Source organism: Mytilus galloprovincialis, chromosome 3, assembly GCF_965363235.1.
Source record: "Mytilus galloprovincialis chromosome 3, xbMytGall1.hap1.1, whole genome shotgun sequence".
Taxonomy (NCBI): domain Eukaryota; kingdom Metazoa; phylum Mollusca; class Bivalvia; order Mytilida; family Mytilidae; genus Mytilus; species Mytilus galloprovincialis.
The window spans coordinates 92,061,592-92,078,174 of NC_134840.1; the positions used below are offsets into that span (position 1 = coordinate 92,061,592).

Below are 16,583 nucleotides of genomic sequence, written 5' to 3' on the forward strand. Positions count from 1 at the left end.
ATTTAATTTTAGATTTAAAAAGTTTGAAGAAGAAATCTTTAATTGATTTGTAAAATCTTGGCATTTGTTTTGTGTAAAAAAAACCCATGTAATGTCAAAAATTTGATCACAATCCAAATTCAGAGCTGTATCATGCTTGAATGTTTTGTCCATACTTGCCCCAACTGTTCAGGGTTCGACCTCTGCGGTCGTATAAAGCTGCGCCCTGCGGAGCACCTGGTTGAGTTTTGGTCTTTTTATCTAATGCTATATGCCATAGGTCAACTATATTTGGTGTATGGAAATATTTTATGATCTTTATGTCAAGAAAGCAGGTTTTATTTAACCGTGACCTCATTTTCACGGTTCATTGCACAGTGTTAAGTTTTTGTGTTTTGGTCTATTTTTCTTAAACTATAAGTAATGTGTCAACTATATATGTTGTATAGAAGCATTGTTAGCTGTACCTGTCTGCCTGGCATGGTTCATCTGACCTGGACCTCTTTTTCAAGGTTCATTGTATCTTGGTTAATGTTAAGTTTATGTGACAGTTGTAATAAAGCTTAGCTTTATACTTAGGACTATCAACATAATATCAATGATTAGTATAGAAGGCGAGACATTTCAGCGTGTGCACTCTTGTTGATTTTTTGTCAGATTTTCGGAATCCCCTGGTTTTATCCATTTGAATGCCTTGAAATATTTTGCCCAGTGACCCCCATTTTTCTTTTTGTAAATCTTTTACATGTATAAAGATAAGCCATCTGTTAAAGTCGTATAAAATTTTAATTACTTTAAACAGTTTTTAAGATCTTCAACTTGTCAATGATAAAGCTATGAAAAGTCAAGAGAGAATATTTTCCTGCCAAAATTTCAATGGCTAATATTTCAAAAACAAGCACGGTGATCCATTTATTTTATTTGCTCTTTGGATTCATTTATGAATCCCCTATCAATATAAGCTAGTGTTTTGAAAAGTTAATTACTTTGAAACTAAGAAGCGAACTCCCTTAAATTTATTTTCATAGGTCCATTTCAGAACAATTCATTTAAATTTGTGAAAAACAGTTAGTAAGTGTAATATTTTGTAACTGCAGGTGATACTGTAGAGGCGTAAAGTTGAAAAGAGTACCATTGTAGTGTTAATCAAATAATAAAAGGAGATGTTGATACACATCATTTAGACAACAACTCAACAACAACAAAACATAAAACCTTGTTTAAATTTATTTTTCAGAGCATGAAGAAAAGCAAAATAAGCTCAGAGCTCTTAGAAATAGACAAGATTTATTCCAAGAAGAGGTACTTTACTTTAAAATTATAGTTAACATATGGATTATTCAAATCCAGTGTTTTTAAGAATTAGGGTTTTGGGTTTGTCTTTTAATGAAGGGGTTAGGGTGGTGGATTCAAATGAGAACAGTTTGGTAAGTAAAGAATCAACTTATTGGGGCAGGAATTTAACATGGTTTTAGACATTATTTACTGATTTTTAGGACAAAATCTGGGAAACCTTAAAGTAAAATTGTATATGATCATACATGTCTTTACTAAAGTTGAAAAAATCTGTGAATAAATGATTCCCAAGTTTATGTTTAAAACTAGCATACTGCAAATACTTACCAAAAAAATCGTGTTTTGATTATTATGATGGTTCATTTTCAGGGTATGATTGCTCTCATTCTGGAAACCATTGACAAGTTCATCCAGTATAAAAGTAGGCGACACTTTGCCCATTATGCAGGCGAGGAGGCAGCTAGTAAATGGGATGACATATCAAGTTATTTATATCTGCTGTTAGGTAGGAATTTATGCACATATATCAAATTATATATTCATAGCCATTTTGTATGTAATATTTAAAATTCTCCAGATCTAGAAGATGAAAAAGAAAAAAAAAACTAGGTTTAAATTGTTCAGTTTGAACCAGCTACTTAAACATATACGAATTATAAAGAAATATTAAAAGTATTGTTGTTTAACATTCAATATGTAGTGAAAACAAATTTAAAGTAAGTTTTATACAGTATTACTTGCCAATTCAGTATTTATGATTTTACTTTTCTATTTCCCTAGCTGCCATGATTCGTGGTAACCGTGCCAACTGTGCCCAGTTTGCTCAATCCTATAGACTTGACTGGCTTGTCAGTAGGTTAGAAAGTCAGCAGTCATCAACAGGTAGGTTTATTGGTTTAAAATATAAGTAGGCTTTGATGCTTAACCTTTTACTAAGCATCTTGCACCATTTTAGAGAAATGAAAATAGAAACATCTAAGGTCTATATTTTTTGGTCTCCATAAAATGTACTTGATGCTATTAAAATTAATCTAGCACCTTGGCTATGGTGAATTTCTAATTCAAACTTTTATCCAAAAAAAAAAACCTAGTAAGGGACGACATCAAAAGTTCAATGGAGGATAAAAAAACTTTATTCATACAGTTTTTTCACTGACCCCCCTACCCCCTCTTAACTTAATTTGGGAAAAATTGATTGACCAAGAAGGATATATGTAAAATGATGTCAATTTATACAAAACTTGCAGCAATTTGACCCCTCCTCCCCACCCCCAAACTATTTGAATTAAGTTTTGTATCCTTCATTGATTTTTCGATGTCGTCCCTAAATCAATAGTCAATTGATAACAGATCATACCACATCTTCTTATATCTATTTGATCAGAATTAATAGTATTTTGTTAAATATCCAACATTTTAGTCTATGTCTAACCATGATCAATAACAGCAAGATGATTCAGATATACCACTAATTTATTCTTTACTGCTGAAACATTTATTTTTCCTTTTTAGCAACTGAATATACTATGTACTTTTATTGATTGTTGGTTTTAAGCATCATTTTGGGGCTATTTCTTGTCTGGGAGTTTTTATTAGGAGAGGAATCCAGAGTGCCCAGAGAAAACCATGACCTTTGATAGGAAAACTGACACTCCTAGTCAATAATGATTGGAGTTGGGTGCAACTGCAGGAGCAGGATTTGAACTCACAGCCTCAGTGTTGACTAGTTCAGGGATTACAGTAGTAGCACTAATTAGACTACTTGGCCACCGAGGCCCCATGTACTATTATTAGAAAGCACTAAACAAATATGATATCTATTTTTAATTTTAGGAGTCTTAGATGTGTTACATTGTGTACTAATAGACAGTCCTGAAGCTCTAAACATGATCAAAGAGAAACACATCATTACAATCATATCATTGATAGACAGAGCTGGCAGAGATCCAAAGGTATGTCTCAATTGACATTGCTACTTACCATAGCAAGATTAACATGAAGGGTAGTCAAATAGAATTTATAAACATTCAAACTTAATTAGCAGACTATTGATTATGGTCTCAATCAAGCTATAAATTTGATATGAATGGTGCCCTAAATGATTACATACAAAATAAAAAAACCTAGTCGAAAAATTATTGAACTAGAAATCCAAAATCTAACACACAGTTCTGATTTGTAGGTGCTAGATGTTTTACGTTCCTTGTGTGTAGGGAGTGGAGTAGCTGTTAGAACCAATCAGAATCTTATCTGTGATAACCTGTTACCTGGCCGAGATTTACTGCTGCAGACAAAACTGGTTGACCATGTTGCAAGGTAAATGTAGAACCAGTCAAATTCCTATCTGTGATTATCTGTTTCCAGGTCTTGAATATACTGCATACAAAACTAGTTGGATATATTGATAAATACTGCAAACAACTTATTTAAGCTCCTTTTGCAAGTTGAAACAAAAGGGACTAGAATTTGTTAAATTTTGATCTTCCTATACATTAATGTGTTAAGAAAATGATAAAAAACATTGAAAATAAATCTCTGTGAAGTCAACAAGGACCAAAGCAAAATTAAAAAAAGTTTTACATGTTTCTTTTTTCAGTATTAAGCCAAATATATATGTAGGAGTATTAGATGGATCAGCCATGTACAAGAAATGGTATTTTGAACTTGTTGTAATCCAGTTTGAATCAGCTACACATCTTCCACCCACTCTTAGAGTGGGCGTCGCCAATACCAATGGTTTTGTACCCTACCCTGGAGGAGGAGAACAATGGGGAGGCAATGCTGTTGGTGATGATTTGTATTCCTATGCATTTGATGGTGTCAATTTATGGACAGGTAAGTTCAGAGGAAGTTATTTTTATTTATGGTGTAAATTCTGATAATTTTGTAGATATTTTCAAATTACCAATATATTTCAGACTGTATCATCTTCTTTGCCATAAAACTTGAATAACTCTCAGATAGACAGTTTAACCCAACAGCATGTATACTTGGTATGAATTTTCATTGTCATGTTAACTTGAATGTTTTTAGATGATGTCACATTCTGCTCATTGTGAATGCTACTCATCTGAGATGGAAAGATTTCAAGTTCGTTCAGAGAGAGGTTGCTTTGAATGGTGTTGTAAAATGCATAGGTATAACTACAATTGGACAAGAAGATGGTGACCTGAAAAGATTAATAATTTAAGGTTCCTTGACACTCTTTATGTCATCTGTTCTTTTGTTTACTCTTAAACCCTCTACATTTCATAGTTGAAAGGCAGCACTTTATATTTTGTTATATTTTAGCAATTCGTGCTTTTTGTATAAAATTATAAACAATCCTTTCAGTTCATTTTAAAACATTTGATTACAGGTGGGAAATCAAAGCAGGTGAGAAGAAGTGGTCACCAGTTAGAACATGGTGATGTGATTGGTTGTTGTCTTGACCTTTCTGTACCACAGATAACTTTCACCTTGAATGGTATCAAGGTCAGAGGTGTCTTCAAGGATTTCAATCTTGATGGTCTGTTCTTCCCAGTTGTGTCAATGTCAGCTCGAGTAAGGTATGAAGTTCAGAAAAATATGAAACATGCAAGAAAATAAACTTTGAAGATGATTACCGGGTACTTCACCTTTCTGAATTCCAAAGACAGCATTTTTATTGTCTGATACAAAAATAGAATAAATGGCATGGATTTATAGCTAAATCCTCTTTATTTACCTCATTATCAGTCAGTCACAATATTTTGTGGTATATTTTGGATATATATTTCATTTAACAATTTTATGCTATTTATACAATTCTGGATTAATATATCAGCAGTTCATGTCAGATCCTACTTTCTTGCGCAAAAACTGTTTTGGGAATAAAATTTAGTAGTAAAACTTGGATTCAATGTTTTTATTTTTTATAGTTGTCGCTTTGTATTTGGTGGAGATCATGGTAAATTTAAGTTTGAACTACCAGATGGACATTCACCAGCCATAGAAGCATTACTCCCTAAAGAGAAATTAAAGTTGGACCAGTGTTTCTGGTTTGGAGACATCCACAGAAATGTCATACACGGACCAATGGAAATAGAATACACTCCATATGTGCCAAAACCAGTAGATACTGCTAATGTAAGTTTTAAATAATTAAACCTTAAACGAAATTTGTTTATATCAACCAAAATCACTCAGCTTTTTATGAAAAAGGAATGAAAAGGCTGATGAGAGTGAATTTTTTTAGGGCTACTATTGGTTCTTCTCCTGTCCTCATTGATAATAATAAATGTTCTATGTGTTGGGCTTTCTTTTTAAGATTTTTAATTGCTTACCCTTTTTGTCACCCTTTAGTTTTAAAAGCAAATTGGTTAGATAAAAATTTACATTTTGATATACATATACCATAATATTTTAATAAATGACACTCATTTACCATGTTAATTGATAGGTCATGAAATTTTATTAAAAAATGAAAGTTTCAGCAGAAAAACTTTTTATTTTTATTTTCAGATTCAGCTTCCAGCTTACATAGAAAATGTTCGTGATAGATTAGCAGAAAATTTACATGAGGTTTGGGCCGCTAGTAAGATAGAACAAGGATGGTCATTTGGTGAGGTAAATATTTTTTTATAAATTTGTGCTTGTAGCTATCTATCTGCTATATTTCTATTTAGTGTTTGTCAAAAGTGATGAGTGAAGATATTGTAAACTACAAGACAAGAAAAAGACCTGAATCAACAACCAACTTATAAGTGAAAGAAAACTTAACGAGTGTTTATCAATAAGAAAAAAAAACATAAATTGGCTAGATATTGTCATATAAAATTGATTGAAAATTTTACTATCATGTATTTTCATACAAGAAATATATTTTTAATTTTTAGGTGAGGGATGACCAAAGAAAAAAGAATCCAGCTGTTAATAGCTTTGAGAAAGTCCCCATGACAGAAAAGAAATATGTTATCACAGTTTCTTTCGAAACATTAAGGTAAAAGCTTTGAGAAAGTCCCACTAACAGTTATCACAGTTTCTTGTGAAACAGTGAAACATTACGGCAAAAATAGAAAATAACAAAAACAAAGAACTCCATGGAAGTTTCTGAAACTTAAATTATAAAGTAAAATTAATAGATATAAATGAGTATAGTCTCAAATTATTTCTGAAGTTAAAATCCAAAATGAGAGCAAACCGGAAAAAAAATAGACGTACTATACTTAAAAGTAAGGAGATGTTTCGGTTTGTGACTTGTGTTGCAGAGTACATTCTCAAAAATTAACAAAAGAATTTCCTAATCTTCTGGATAAGGCTTTGAATAAAGAAGTATGAATTTATGCTTAGGGTCTCAGTTTGACATTAAAGTAATGTCAAAAGGGCAGTTGGCAGATATTTAACAAGTAATTTTAAAATGAATATAATATGAAATTTAAATGTCAAGAGTTAAAAATCTATCAGACGTTGAGAGCAATTGAAATCAGAACTAATTATATATGATATGGATTAGGCGTACTGTACTAACGCTGTAATCATATCTATTGCAGGACATTACTAGCATTAGGTTATCACATCAGTATGGATAATCAGAAGAAAGAGAATAACAGAATGAAGACACATAAATTGCCAAACAAGTAAGTCGTGTTATTTAGTTTTTTCGAAATTTTTAAATTGGTGTATACATTTGACATATATGATTTATGGAATTGTGTACACATTTTTCTAATTACTACAAGTCTTTTTTTAAATCTTTTATATTTTACAACTTGAATGGCTATACACATTACCTAAATTCAGAAATAGAATAACTATTTAATGTGATTGCAGAAACAGGAATTGAAAATTCATTTGAGCCCAAAGTTTGTTGATGCTGTACTTCTGATTTTAAATGTTTGAAATAATTTATAAAATCAATCAAGATAACTTCTGTGTTAAATATGTGTAGACTTTGTAGAGAAGATCAAAACTGTGTATATTATTACTATTTTATTGTATATATTTTCTAGTTTCTTACAAAGTAATGGATACAAACCAGCACCTCTAGACCTGTCATATGTAACATTGAATGAATTAATGGAAGACTTGGTGGAGTTACTGGCAGAGAATACACATAATGTCTGGGCTAAAGACAGAATAAAGCATAACTGGACATACGGAACTTATGAGGTAAAATAGTCACAAAAAAGGGGAATAAATTTGGATAAATAATAAAAGATTTGAATAATCTGTAATTCTGAGTAACCTTATGGAAACATTTTGTTGTAAAATGATAGATTATTTTAATGATCATGTATTTAATATTGTTATGGATTTATATTTTAAGGACCTACACAACAAAAGAAGTCCTCATCTTGTGCCATACAACAAAGTGGATGATTCCATTAAAAAGGCTAACAGGTAAATCTTAACAAGTTTTGTATTTACATGACAGTGCTTTGACACATTTACAGTTTCCTATGCGGTCAATTCAGTTAAGAAGTTTTGAGCAAAACGAAATATATCTCTTGAAATCAAAATAGTCAATCCAAACTATGGTAATTCTAAGCACAACTTACTTGAATATAAGTTGCTTCATGATAGGAATAATTTTTTGAACTCAAAACATTATTTGAATAGTCTTGAATAAACTTATATGAAAGAGACCATTTGCAACATTAAGTTTTTTTTAATCAAATTCCATTAAAATATATAATGATTGATGTATCTAATTATAGCACATGTTTTCTTATATTTATTTTAATGTACTCTCTTCCCAGGGATCAAGCAAATCAAACAGTCAAGACGCTCCTTGCCTACGGATACAATTTGGAGCCTCCAACCAGTGAGACTGGTGAAAGTGCTCAAACAGGTAATTGTGTAGTATCCTTCATTACCTTAAAATCAAGCATGGAAAAAGTGTTGTTATTATATTTGCATTTTGATTTTTTACCAGCGGTCCTACATTTCCATAACTTAAATTTGTAATTAAGTTGTATTATTTAATTATTGTGATATCATTTCATGTGATATTTAAGTTATTGTGTCTGATTCTTGTCTTGATCAACCAAAAGATAATTTGAAATTAAATAGAGTCATTGCAAACAATTGATTAATGCATGTATAGTTTATGCTGTAATTGTAAATGCTCTTTTGTTCCGACGTTGGAAAGTTCCGAGCTGAAAGAACTAACTAGCGGAAAAGTTCCGGAGGAACTTATTAACTAGTTACTTTGTTCTTCCTCTGGTTTAAAAGTTCCACCAGAACAAAGTGACTAGTTGAAAAGTTCCAACAGAGCATATCAACTGGTTAGAAAGTTCCTTTTTGCCAAATTAGTCAAAACCAGAACTAACAAACTAGCCCAAATTTCCAACGGAACTTATCAACAAGTCACAAAGTTCCATTTAGAGACTTGATGCAAAGTTAAAGCGCAACATATTATATTTGAACCTTTCAAAGGGGAACCATGTTACTGATTACAAAAGTCAAAAGGAACTTATCAACTAGTCACAAAGTTCCTCTTTGGCAAATTAGTCAAAACCAGAACTTACAACCTAGCCCAAAAGTTCCAACGGAACTTATCAACCAGTCACAAAGTTCCATTTGGAGAATTGATGCAAAGTAAAATAGTTCTAATTTATTGTTATACATTAATCTGTAATTGATATTTTTAAAAGTACCCACATGAGGGTACTATGAATACTAAATTTGCATGATAATGCAACTTTATATTCTGTTTTATGTGAGCTATGAAATACATTTAAAAATTTTGCTAACTAGTTGTTCTGTTCAGCCAGAACTATTCAACTAGCTACATTGTTCAGGGACTTTTCAACTAGCTACATTGTTCAGGGACTTTTCAACTTGCTACTTTTTTCAGGAACTTTTCGACTGCACTCGGAATAAAACAACTAGTTGGAAAGTTCCATCGGAACGAAATAACTAGTTGAAAAGTTCCGCCGGAACAAAGTAACTGACGGAACATAGTGGCTGTTACATAGTTGTATGCATTGTTAATTGAGTCTCTGGATGGAGTAAATGAGTAAAAAGTTCTGAATAAAGATCAAAAAAATTTATGAAGAAAAGAGAAAAATAAAAAAAAAAAATAGACCCCAGAAAAAGAAAAGAATAGAGAATAATGAGATGCTGACATATTTAATATAAAAATAGAGCATAAGGGTAAAAATAGATCAAATCCCCAATCCAGACCCTCTTAATTCCCCAATGTTGTGGCTGCATCATTTTATTTTCTGCAATGTGTTTTATTTTAATGCTTTCTAAGGAAGTAAACTATTTGATCATTTGCTGAACTATGGAAATTTAAAAAATACAGGTATGCAACATTATTTATTTATTTATTTATTCATTATGCTTTAAAATATTTATGTGGTGTGCTCATTTTCAGGTTTTTAACTAGATAGATATTTTTTTATATTTAGCTTTATTTATTACTGATGTTTTCTTTATATGCACTCTGTTATTACTCATGACCATTTTTTTTTTATATCAGTTTCGTGTAAAGTGGAGTGGTGTTTTTCCTATCATGTTATACACGTGTGTACGAAAATATTTTGAATACATCTGATTCTTTAATAATAAGTTTTTTTTCTTCAATTTATTTAAGTATTTTTTTATGTACATTCTATTGCCAAATAATCCATGCAAAGTGTCTTTTCTTTTCAAGTTAAATTGTGTCAAAAGCTGTTCTAAAATAATTTGATTTGTTGTAATCAGAATTGTTCATGTTTCTTTTAATTTTTGGTATTCAAAATCCACAATTGTTTGTACATGTATATTAACAGTTATGCAGTTCATTTAAAGTATTTGACCTTTTAATATATTTTTGCCTGCCAGGTTCTCTTACAAGTATCTTGTATGTATCACAGATTTATGAATTTATTTGAAATGCAGAAATTAAAACAATTAACATTATTTAGACAATTGAACCATTATTTTTGTAGCATTATCAAGAGCATTAGGACAGAAGAAATCTAGAAATAGAACTTACAGAACCCAGCTTACATATGCTGTGTCTACAGGAAAATGGTAAAAATTTATTTCTTGTCTCATTGGTGTTTTTTTTTTTTGGCCTCATTTGAATTGTAGTAGATTTGTAAATATGTCTTGTACACAGTTCATTCAGAAATTAATGGATGTTTTTAAGAATGTGAAAACAGCCATCAGGTTCGCAATATTGAAAACTTTCATTCATAATTTCAGTAGTGATTTTCCTTCACAAAATGTTTCAAATCACAGTAATAAGATCTCACATATTTACCAGTAAGCAATTGATTCGCAATCATTCATTTCAATTTTTATTTTAAGTTTTCTACTGTAATCCAAATAAATTATAGTCAACTTTTTTTCTTGTAATTTTTATAGTTAGGATTGAACTATTGAAAGAAACACCTTTTCTTCTATGTGTAGCATTGAACTTTAGTTTTGTGTTATAGGTATTATGAATTTGAAGTGTTGACACCAGGCTTCATGAAAGTTGGATGGACCAAGGTAGATTCCAGCCCATGTGTTGAAATCGGTTTGGATGGTTCTTCTTATGGTTTTGATGGACTTTTGGTAAGTCTTTATATTTTTGTTCACTACTAGGATTTAGATTGCAGAATTTGTCATAAATTTAATACCAAAAAAGATTGTACTGGCTGGACCATTGAGTGTAACCAAGATGACTGGGTTTAAGTAAAGATAAAACAATCAGGAGCTGACTTTTATTTCACTACCAATTCAAATGGTGAAAAACTGAAAATACAAATATAAATACAATGTTACAATGTTTTCAATGATAATTAAAGTCCATTAAAAATACGGATAAACAGTTCGTAGATATATAAAGCTGTTAAAGTTCTTTATAATAATAAATAGATGAATATTCTTGAACATGTCTGGTTCTGTCTAAATTAAATTACCTAATCGCAGATACGAACAGTTTGAACGGTTAAATGTTCTACTTCCTTTATAACATAGGAAATATATTAAAACAGTTCATTGCTGATGTAAAGACATAATTTGTAATGTGTTAAAGGTAACTCACGCTGTGGTTAGCCACGAATTGTTCCTTTGGACAACGTGTCTGCTGAATGTTCCTTGCAGTTGTGCACACGGCCTGCTGAGCAGTTTTCGTCACTCAGAAGAAAGGGGAAGGAAACACGGGTTCCTACACTGTCCTGTATAAAACTCTTAAAACTGGAGCACATAAAGTGATGTACGCAATGAAACATAAACAATATGAAAGGATGATCACATGAAGAACAAATAATGAATAAGTTCCAGAACAAAGATCACAAGAAAAATATACAAAAAAGCAATAATTGGCTATATAGCAACTAATATAATGAAAATAGGTTTATAGACATGAAACTTGGTTTTAAAACTTGATTAGAAAACTGTTGGGATCTATGTATACTGAAAAATGTTTTATCTGTGAATTATAGGGTAGAAAATGGAACCAAGGTGGTGAGCAGTACGGGAAAATATGGCAAGCTGGAGATATCATTGGTTGTATGTTAGATCTTAATGATAAAACTTGTAGTAAGTAATATTATGTTTACTGAAAACATATAGTAAGGGATGACATGGATTAATATCAGCGACATAAAAACTTAGTTTTAGTTTTAATGCTCAGTTTCAATGAAAAAAACTCATGGCACATATCCATGATATACTGCACATCTGATTGTGATATCTTAGGTATGGTGTACATATCATTAGTGACACATTGTGCTAGTGACCTTATACACTAAATCTATGGGGTCAGTAAACCTCATATGGAATTTATATGGAATTTATTGACCCCATATATGTTGCATTAGGTAACTATGTAACAAATTTATTTTACCAACTTTCTTAACATGTGTCATTTAGACTAGTGGTCTATCAAAGTTATCAAGTCTTCAATATAAAGAAACAAGTCCAATTGATCTATATAAAAACAAGGCCAATAATAGCAACTTGTTATCTTTTAATGTGTTTCTGCATTTATTTCAATCGTTCATCGTCAATTTCTTCATTTGTTGTAGAGGCGAAATTTTTCAGTTTTTTCCTCAATGCTGTGTTGTTTTTATAAAAGGACATTGTACCGCTACTTACCAATGGTAACCATGTATTTTCTTAAAGCATAAATTTATTGATAGACGATGTATTTTGTTGGCTATTACAATTATTGTTTTTGATATTTTTCAGCCTTTTCTTTGAATGGAGAGCTGATGATGGATAATTTAGGACAGGAAATAGCTTTCCGAGGTATAGATGTTGCAGACTATGTACCAGCAATGACAATGGGAGTTTACCAGCAGGCAAAACTCAACTTTGGACAGGTACACATATAGTACCACGAACTTAGTCTTTTGCAATATACTAAGATGAAATCAACAGAAATTTTTGCTGGAAAATATTTGTTTGAAATTGTTGAAATATGATAAACAAGTATGAAAATATTTTAGATAAGTTGATTCAAATGTTTCAAGATCAAATGACCTCTGTGAAAGGGAAATATTGTCAGTATAGAAATTACATAGTCATTTTCAACCACATCTTTGTTCAAAGTAATTTGATGAGTGTTTCCGTCAATTTTATAATTCTGTAAAATATAATATTTGAACCTTTTATGTCTATGAACATAATAAATAATCTCTGTAAGTTGAAAATTTAAGAAATTTAGAAACTTGTATAATGCAACTGGATATCTCTTTATTTGAAACTTGCAATAAAAAAAATCTAATTGCTGTTTTTTCTATGATTTCATAATTTTGTCTATCTCATGAATAAATGCACAAAGTGATTTTTTAATGTACAATAAATTCTTCATTATATACTTTTGATTTGTAGGATGTAAATACTCTGAAATATTTCACATGTTGTGGATTACAAGAGGGATATGAACCATTCTGTGTGTGAGTATTTCTTGAATATTTTCATTCATTCTTATTTGAAGTTTCAATTATAACAAGGATTTCATATTGTTGATTTATTCTAATTTTTTTTTTAAAGTTTTGCTACTTTTTTCTGATTTTCACAAGAATGGTTTTAGTATTAACATGTTTTCTCAATGTAATCTCATTAAACAGAAATTACTCTGGTTAATTGTTTACGGAGTTTTACTGAAACATCCATGTTTTTCCAGCCAATAGTTTTGATTGTTCAGTTTGAGTAATGCTGATATATTTTACAGGAACATGACAAGACGTGTACCCTTGTGGTATGGTAAAGATTTACCATTGTTTGAACCTGTTGATGACAATCATCCAAGACTTCAGATTCAAAGAATACCTGGAGGGTAAGTTTACTTAAATAACAAAACTTAGAACAAATCAAAATCAGAAACTATGTTGGTTAAATTCAGAAATAATTCATGGGGGCTTGAATATGTTGTGATTTTACCACGAGTTGGCCCTTTATGACCTTCAACATTCAAACTTCTTGACTTTGTTAATTTGATACATACAACACTAAGCTCTATTGTCACAACTTAAAACCTACTTAATAAAATGAATGCTTTCTCTTTACAGGAGCCATGTCACACCTTGTTTGAAGGTTTTGTCAAAGACTTTTGGAACACTGGAAAAGGTTCATCTGGAATATCTAAGATTAAGTCTTCCAGTTCAGTGCAAAGATGAATTTCTGCATAGGTTTGTGAACCAATTCAGATTATTTTAACCAATTATATATCAATAGTTTATACAGAAATAATCAGAATATTTTATCAAAATAGTTTAATCAGTTTTATGGTACATAACAGAATAGTAATGGTTGTTTCATACCTGCCAAGTTTTCAAAATTTTTGCGTGCAAGATGGCTGCCATACTCCTAAAAAACCTTCAAGAGGGCCTTCAAATTCAGTGTCATGTTGTTTTTTGGCTTCTTCATACTTTTATATGATTCAATTCATTGTAAAAATTTCAATTTGGGAGCCTCCATGGGGGAAATCCCCTGCAAATAGTGACAGTTGGCAGGTATGTTGTTTGAGTACTCATTGTACTCTGAGCTATTCAGATCACCATTTTCTTGTTTGATTTGCCTCCCTCCCACAAAAAGAAAACAAAAATAAAAACATTACAAACAATCATAAGGCCTTTGTAGGCAAAATTAACATTGAAATCTACAAAGAAAATGGATATACTGCATGAAATAAAGTGACAGTGAGCCGTTTCCTCATAAACAACCACTGCACAAATGACGGATGATAGGGATAATATACATCAAACAGTGGGACATGTTGTCCAGCATTTTCTGTTAATATGAAATAAAACAGAACATTGAAATTACTGTAGATATCTTAATTAAATTATTCATCAATCAATTACCATTTTTTTTACAGAGATAGACATGTTGGTTTTCCAACATCGTTTGAGAGGAGAATGAATCTTGAAAATATCCGTCGTCATGAAATGGACATTGAAGAGGAACAACAAACACCTGATTCCTTGCCAGAGAATTACAGCGAGGCCATGAGTGAAGGTTCTATAGGGGGCAGTAAAATGACCACAGGTATTTGTCTTATCATGTATAGAGGATAGATAAATGACCGCAGGTACAATTTTGAGAAATTTTGACTAACTAGTCCCATCAAACTCTGAGGAGGCGGGCTAATTTTTAGTCAACTCTTGAAGGGATTGACAAAAGCATGTGCCCTTTTGCAGTCACTTTTCATGACCTTAAATGTAAAGGGATATATTCTGTGTGAGCTTAAAACTGAAAGTTAAAACTTTCATCTAAAGCAAAGATTCAAGGTTTATTAAAACTAATAATTTTTAGCTGAAAGAAGAATTAAATGAAAATACATGTGTCACTACCGATTTAGTAGAGACAAGTTACTCTGATGATAAATCATTTTGTTGATACAGAGCAGGTACATAAAAAATGTAAAAATGTTGAACCCTTTTTCATTTGTTTTTATTAAAAAAAAGACACTTTTTTAATATTTTATTTTTAAGTTTTACAAATTTTGTGTCAATAAATAAAAAAAATATTAATTTATTATGAAGTTAAGAAGCTATAGGAATGAAAACACATTTAACTAATTGTCTTAGATTATTTGAAAGGCAAAGGTAAAGAGGCTTTCAAAAGTGGCTACAACAAAATACTATTGCTGAAATTTTGGAAGACAGACAGTAATTATGCACATCAAGGCATTTTATAACTCTTAACTACTTTTCCTTTTTTTTATTAGATCTGGATTTTTTGCATGCTATTTAATTTATATAGTTTATAGAACATAGATTTAGGAACTAATCACACAAGATAAAAAAGAAAAGAGATGTGTTTCTGTGAAAAAAATTATGAAATGTATTAAAACTACTTTATTCTTGTATTCAAAGCTAAGAGATATGAAAAATGATAATGAATGGGAAAAAAAATGTGATTAAGGTATTTTTTTATTATATTTTTTTTAAATATGAGAATAGAATATGCTTTTAAATGAAATATAATAAAAAGAATATGCTATTAAACATAATAAAAAATGCATACATTTTTTTTGGACTTCGGGCAATTAAGAGCATTGCACATGGCTTTGGCACTGGTGTTCAATTAGATGGTATATGAAGGTCTTGCAATTTTTGGTGAACTTGTGGTACTGGTTTCCTGTCATACTGGCAGTAAAATCTTATTTAATTATATTGATATTTTTTTTAAATAATTGTAATAAATAAATGATTAAAATCAATTAATGTTGCCTTTTCACTCAAATCTTAATAATCAAGCAACAGTAAATCTGAATTTTCTAAAAATCTTTTAAAAAAGCTATGTTGGAATTATTCTTGGTTAACAATCGATTTCAAAATACCATGTTTATTTGACGCAGATGGACCTTCAGGCCATGGTCCGAGTTATTTTGTAGTGACCACACATTATGGTAAGAGTATATGTGTCTTGTCACATCAAGTGAATGCAGATTAACATATGATAACATCTGAATGTTATTACTGCACTTTAAATTTCACTGCATTTACAATTTAATTTTGAGCTGTGTGAAATGGAAATCTATGCTATTTGTTCTGCTATCTGATTTTCTCTCTTAAATTAATTGAATGTGTTCTTCTCAAATGATTTATACATTTTGAAAATGGACAATTTGTCCAACATTTCTATGCATGTCTTTTAAGAAAAGGGGGAAGACATACATGTTCATTAAAAAAGGGAAGAGAAGATACATGCCTATGAAGAAAATGGGGAGGTGATACATGCATATTAAGATAAAAGAGAGGAGATACAACAGATGCAATCAAAACCTATAAATCAGAGAAGACAGACAAATACCATGACCAAAACAAAAGATGAACTGACAAACTACAGTCTACTTGCACTATCTCAATAAACATGCAATGTTTTTCTGTACATTTTTCAATGGCATAAAAATA

General features: G+C 30.8%; 1 protein-coding gene across 10 annotated transcripts in view; it reads left to right on the top strand.

Annotated features, from left to right (window-relative positions):
- LOC143069384 (ryanodine receptor-like) overlaps positions 1 to 16,583 on the top strand; it is a 141,115-nt gene that overhangs the window by 30,669 nt on the left and 93,863 nt on the right. For 7 of the 10 annotated variants that reach the window (XM_076243985.1, XM_076243986.1, XM_076243993.1 and 4 more), the window contains exons 13-35: positions 1,217 to 1,281; positions 1,645 to 1,780; positions 2,056 to 2,157; positions 3,109 to 3,227; positions 3,458 to 3,591; positions 3,872 to 4,110; positions 4,634 to 4,823; positions 5,175 to 5,382; positions 5,758 to 5,862; positions 6,132 to 6,235; positions 6,786 to 6,872; positions 7,245 to 7,404; positions 7,562 to 7,635; positions 7,995 to 8,086; positions 9,497 to 9,547; positions 10,176 to 10,260; positions 10,668 to 10,788; positions 11,661 to 11,757; positions 12,409 to 12,542; positions 13,054 to 13,118; positions 13,397 to 13,501; positions 13,734 to 13,853; positions 14,543 to 14,712. In XM_076243985.1, coding sequence (XP_076100100.1) covers positions 1,217 to 1,281; positions 1,645 to 1,780; positions 2,056 to 2,157; positions 3,109 to 3,227; positions 3,458 to 3,591; positions 3,872 to 4,110; positions 4,634 to 4,823; positions 5,175 to 5,382; positions 5,758 to 5,862; positions 6,132 to 6,235; positions 6,786 to 6,872; positions 7,245 to 7,404; positions 7,562 to 7,635; positions 7,995 to 8,086; positions 9,497 to 9,547; positions 10,176 to 10,260; positions 10,668 to 10,788; positions 11,661 to 11,757; positions 12,409 to 12,542; positions 13,054 to 13,118; positions 13,397 to 13,501; positions 13,734 to 13,853; positions 14,543 to 14,712 — 2,763 coding nt within the window. The remainder of the gene's footprint in view (positions 1 to 1,216; positions 1,282 to 1,644; positions 1,781 to 2,055; positions 2,158 to 3,108; positions 3,228 to 3,457; positions 3,592 to 3,871; positions 4,111 to 4,633; positions 4,824 to 5,174; positions 5,383 to 5,757; positions 5,863 to 6,131; positions 6,236 to 6,785; positions 6,873 to 7,244; positions 7,405 to 7,561; positions 7,636 to 7,994; positions 8,087 to 9,496; positions 9,548 to 10,175; positions 10,261 to 10,667; positions 10,789 to 11,660; positions 11,758 to 12,408; positions 12,543 to 13,053; positions 13,119 to 13,396; positions 13,502 to 13,733; positions 13,854 to 14,542; positions 14,713 to 16,583) is intronic. The other 3 variants (XM_076243988.1, XM_076243989.1, XM_076243992.1) reach the window with 1 other exon arrangement.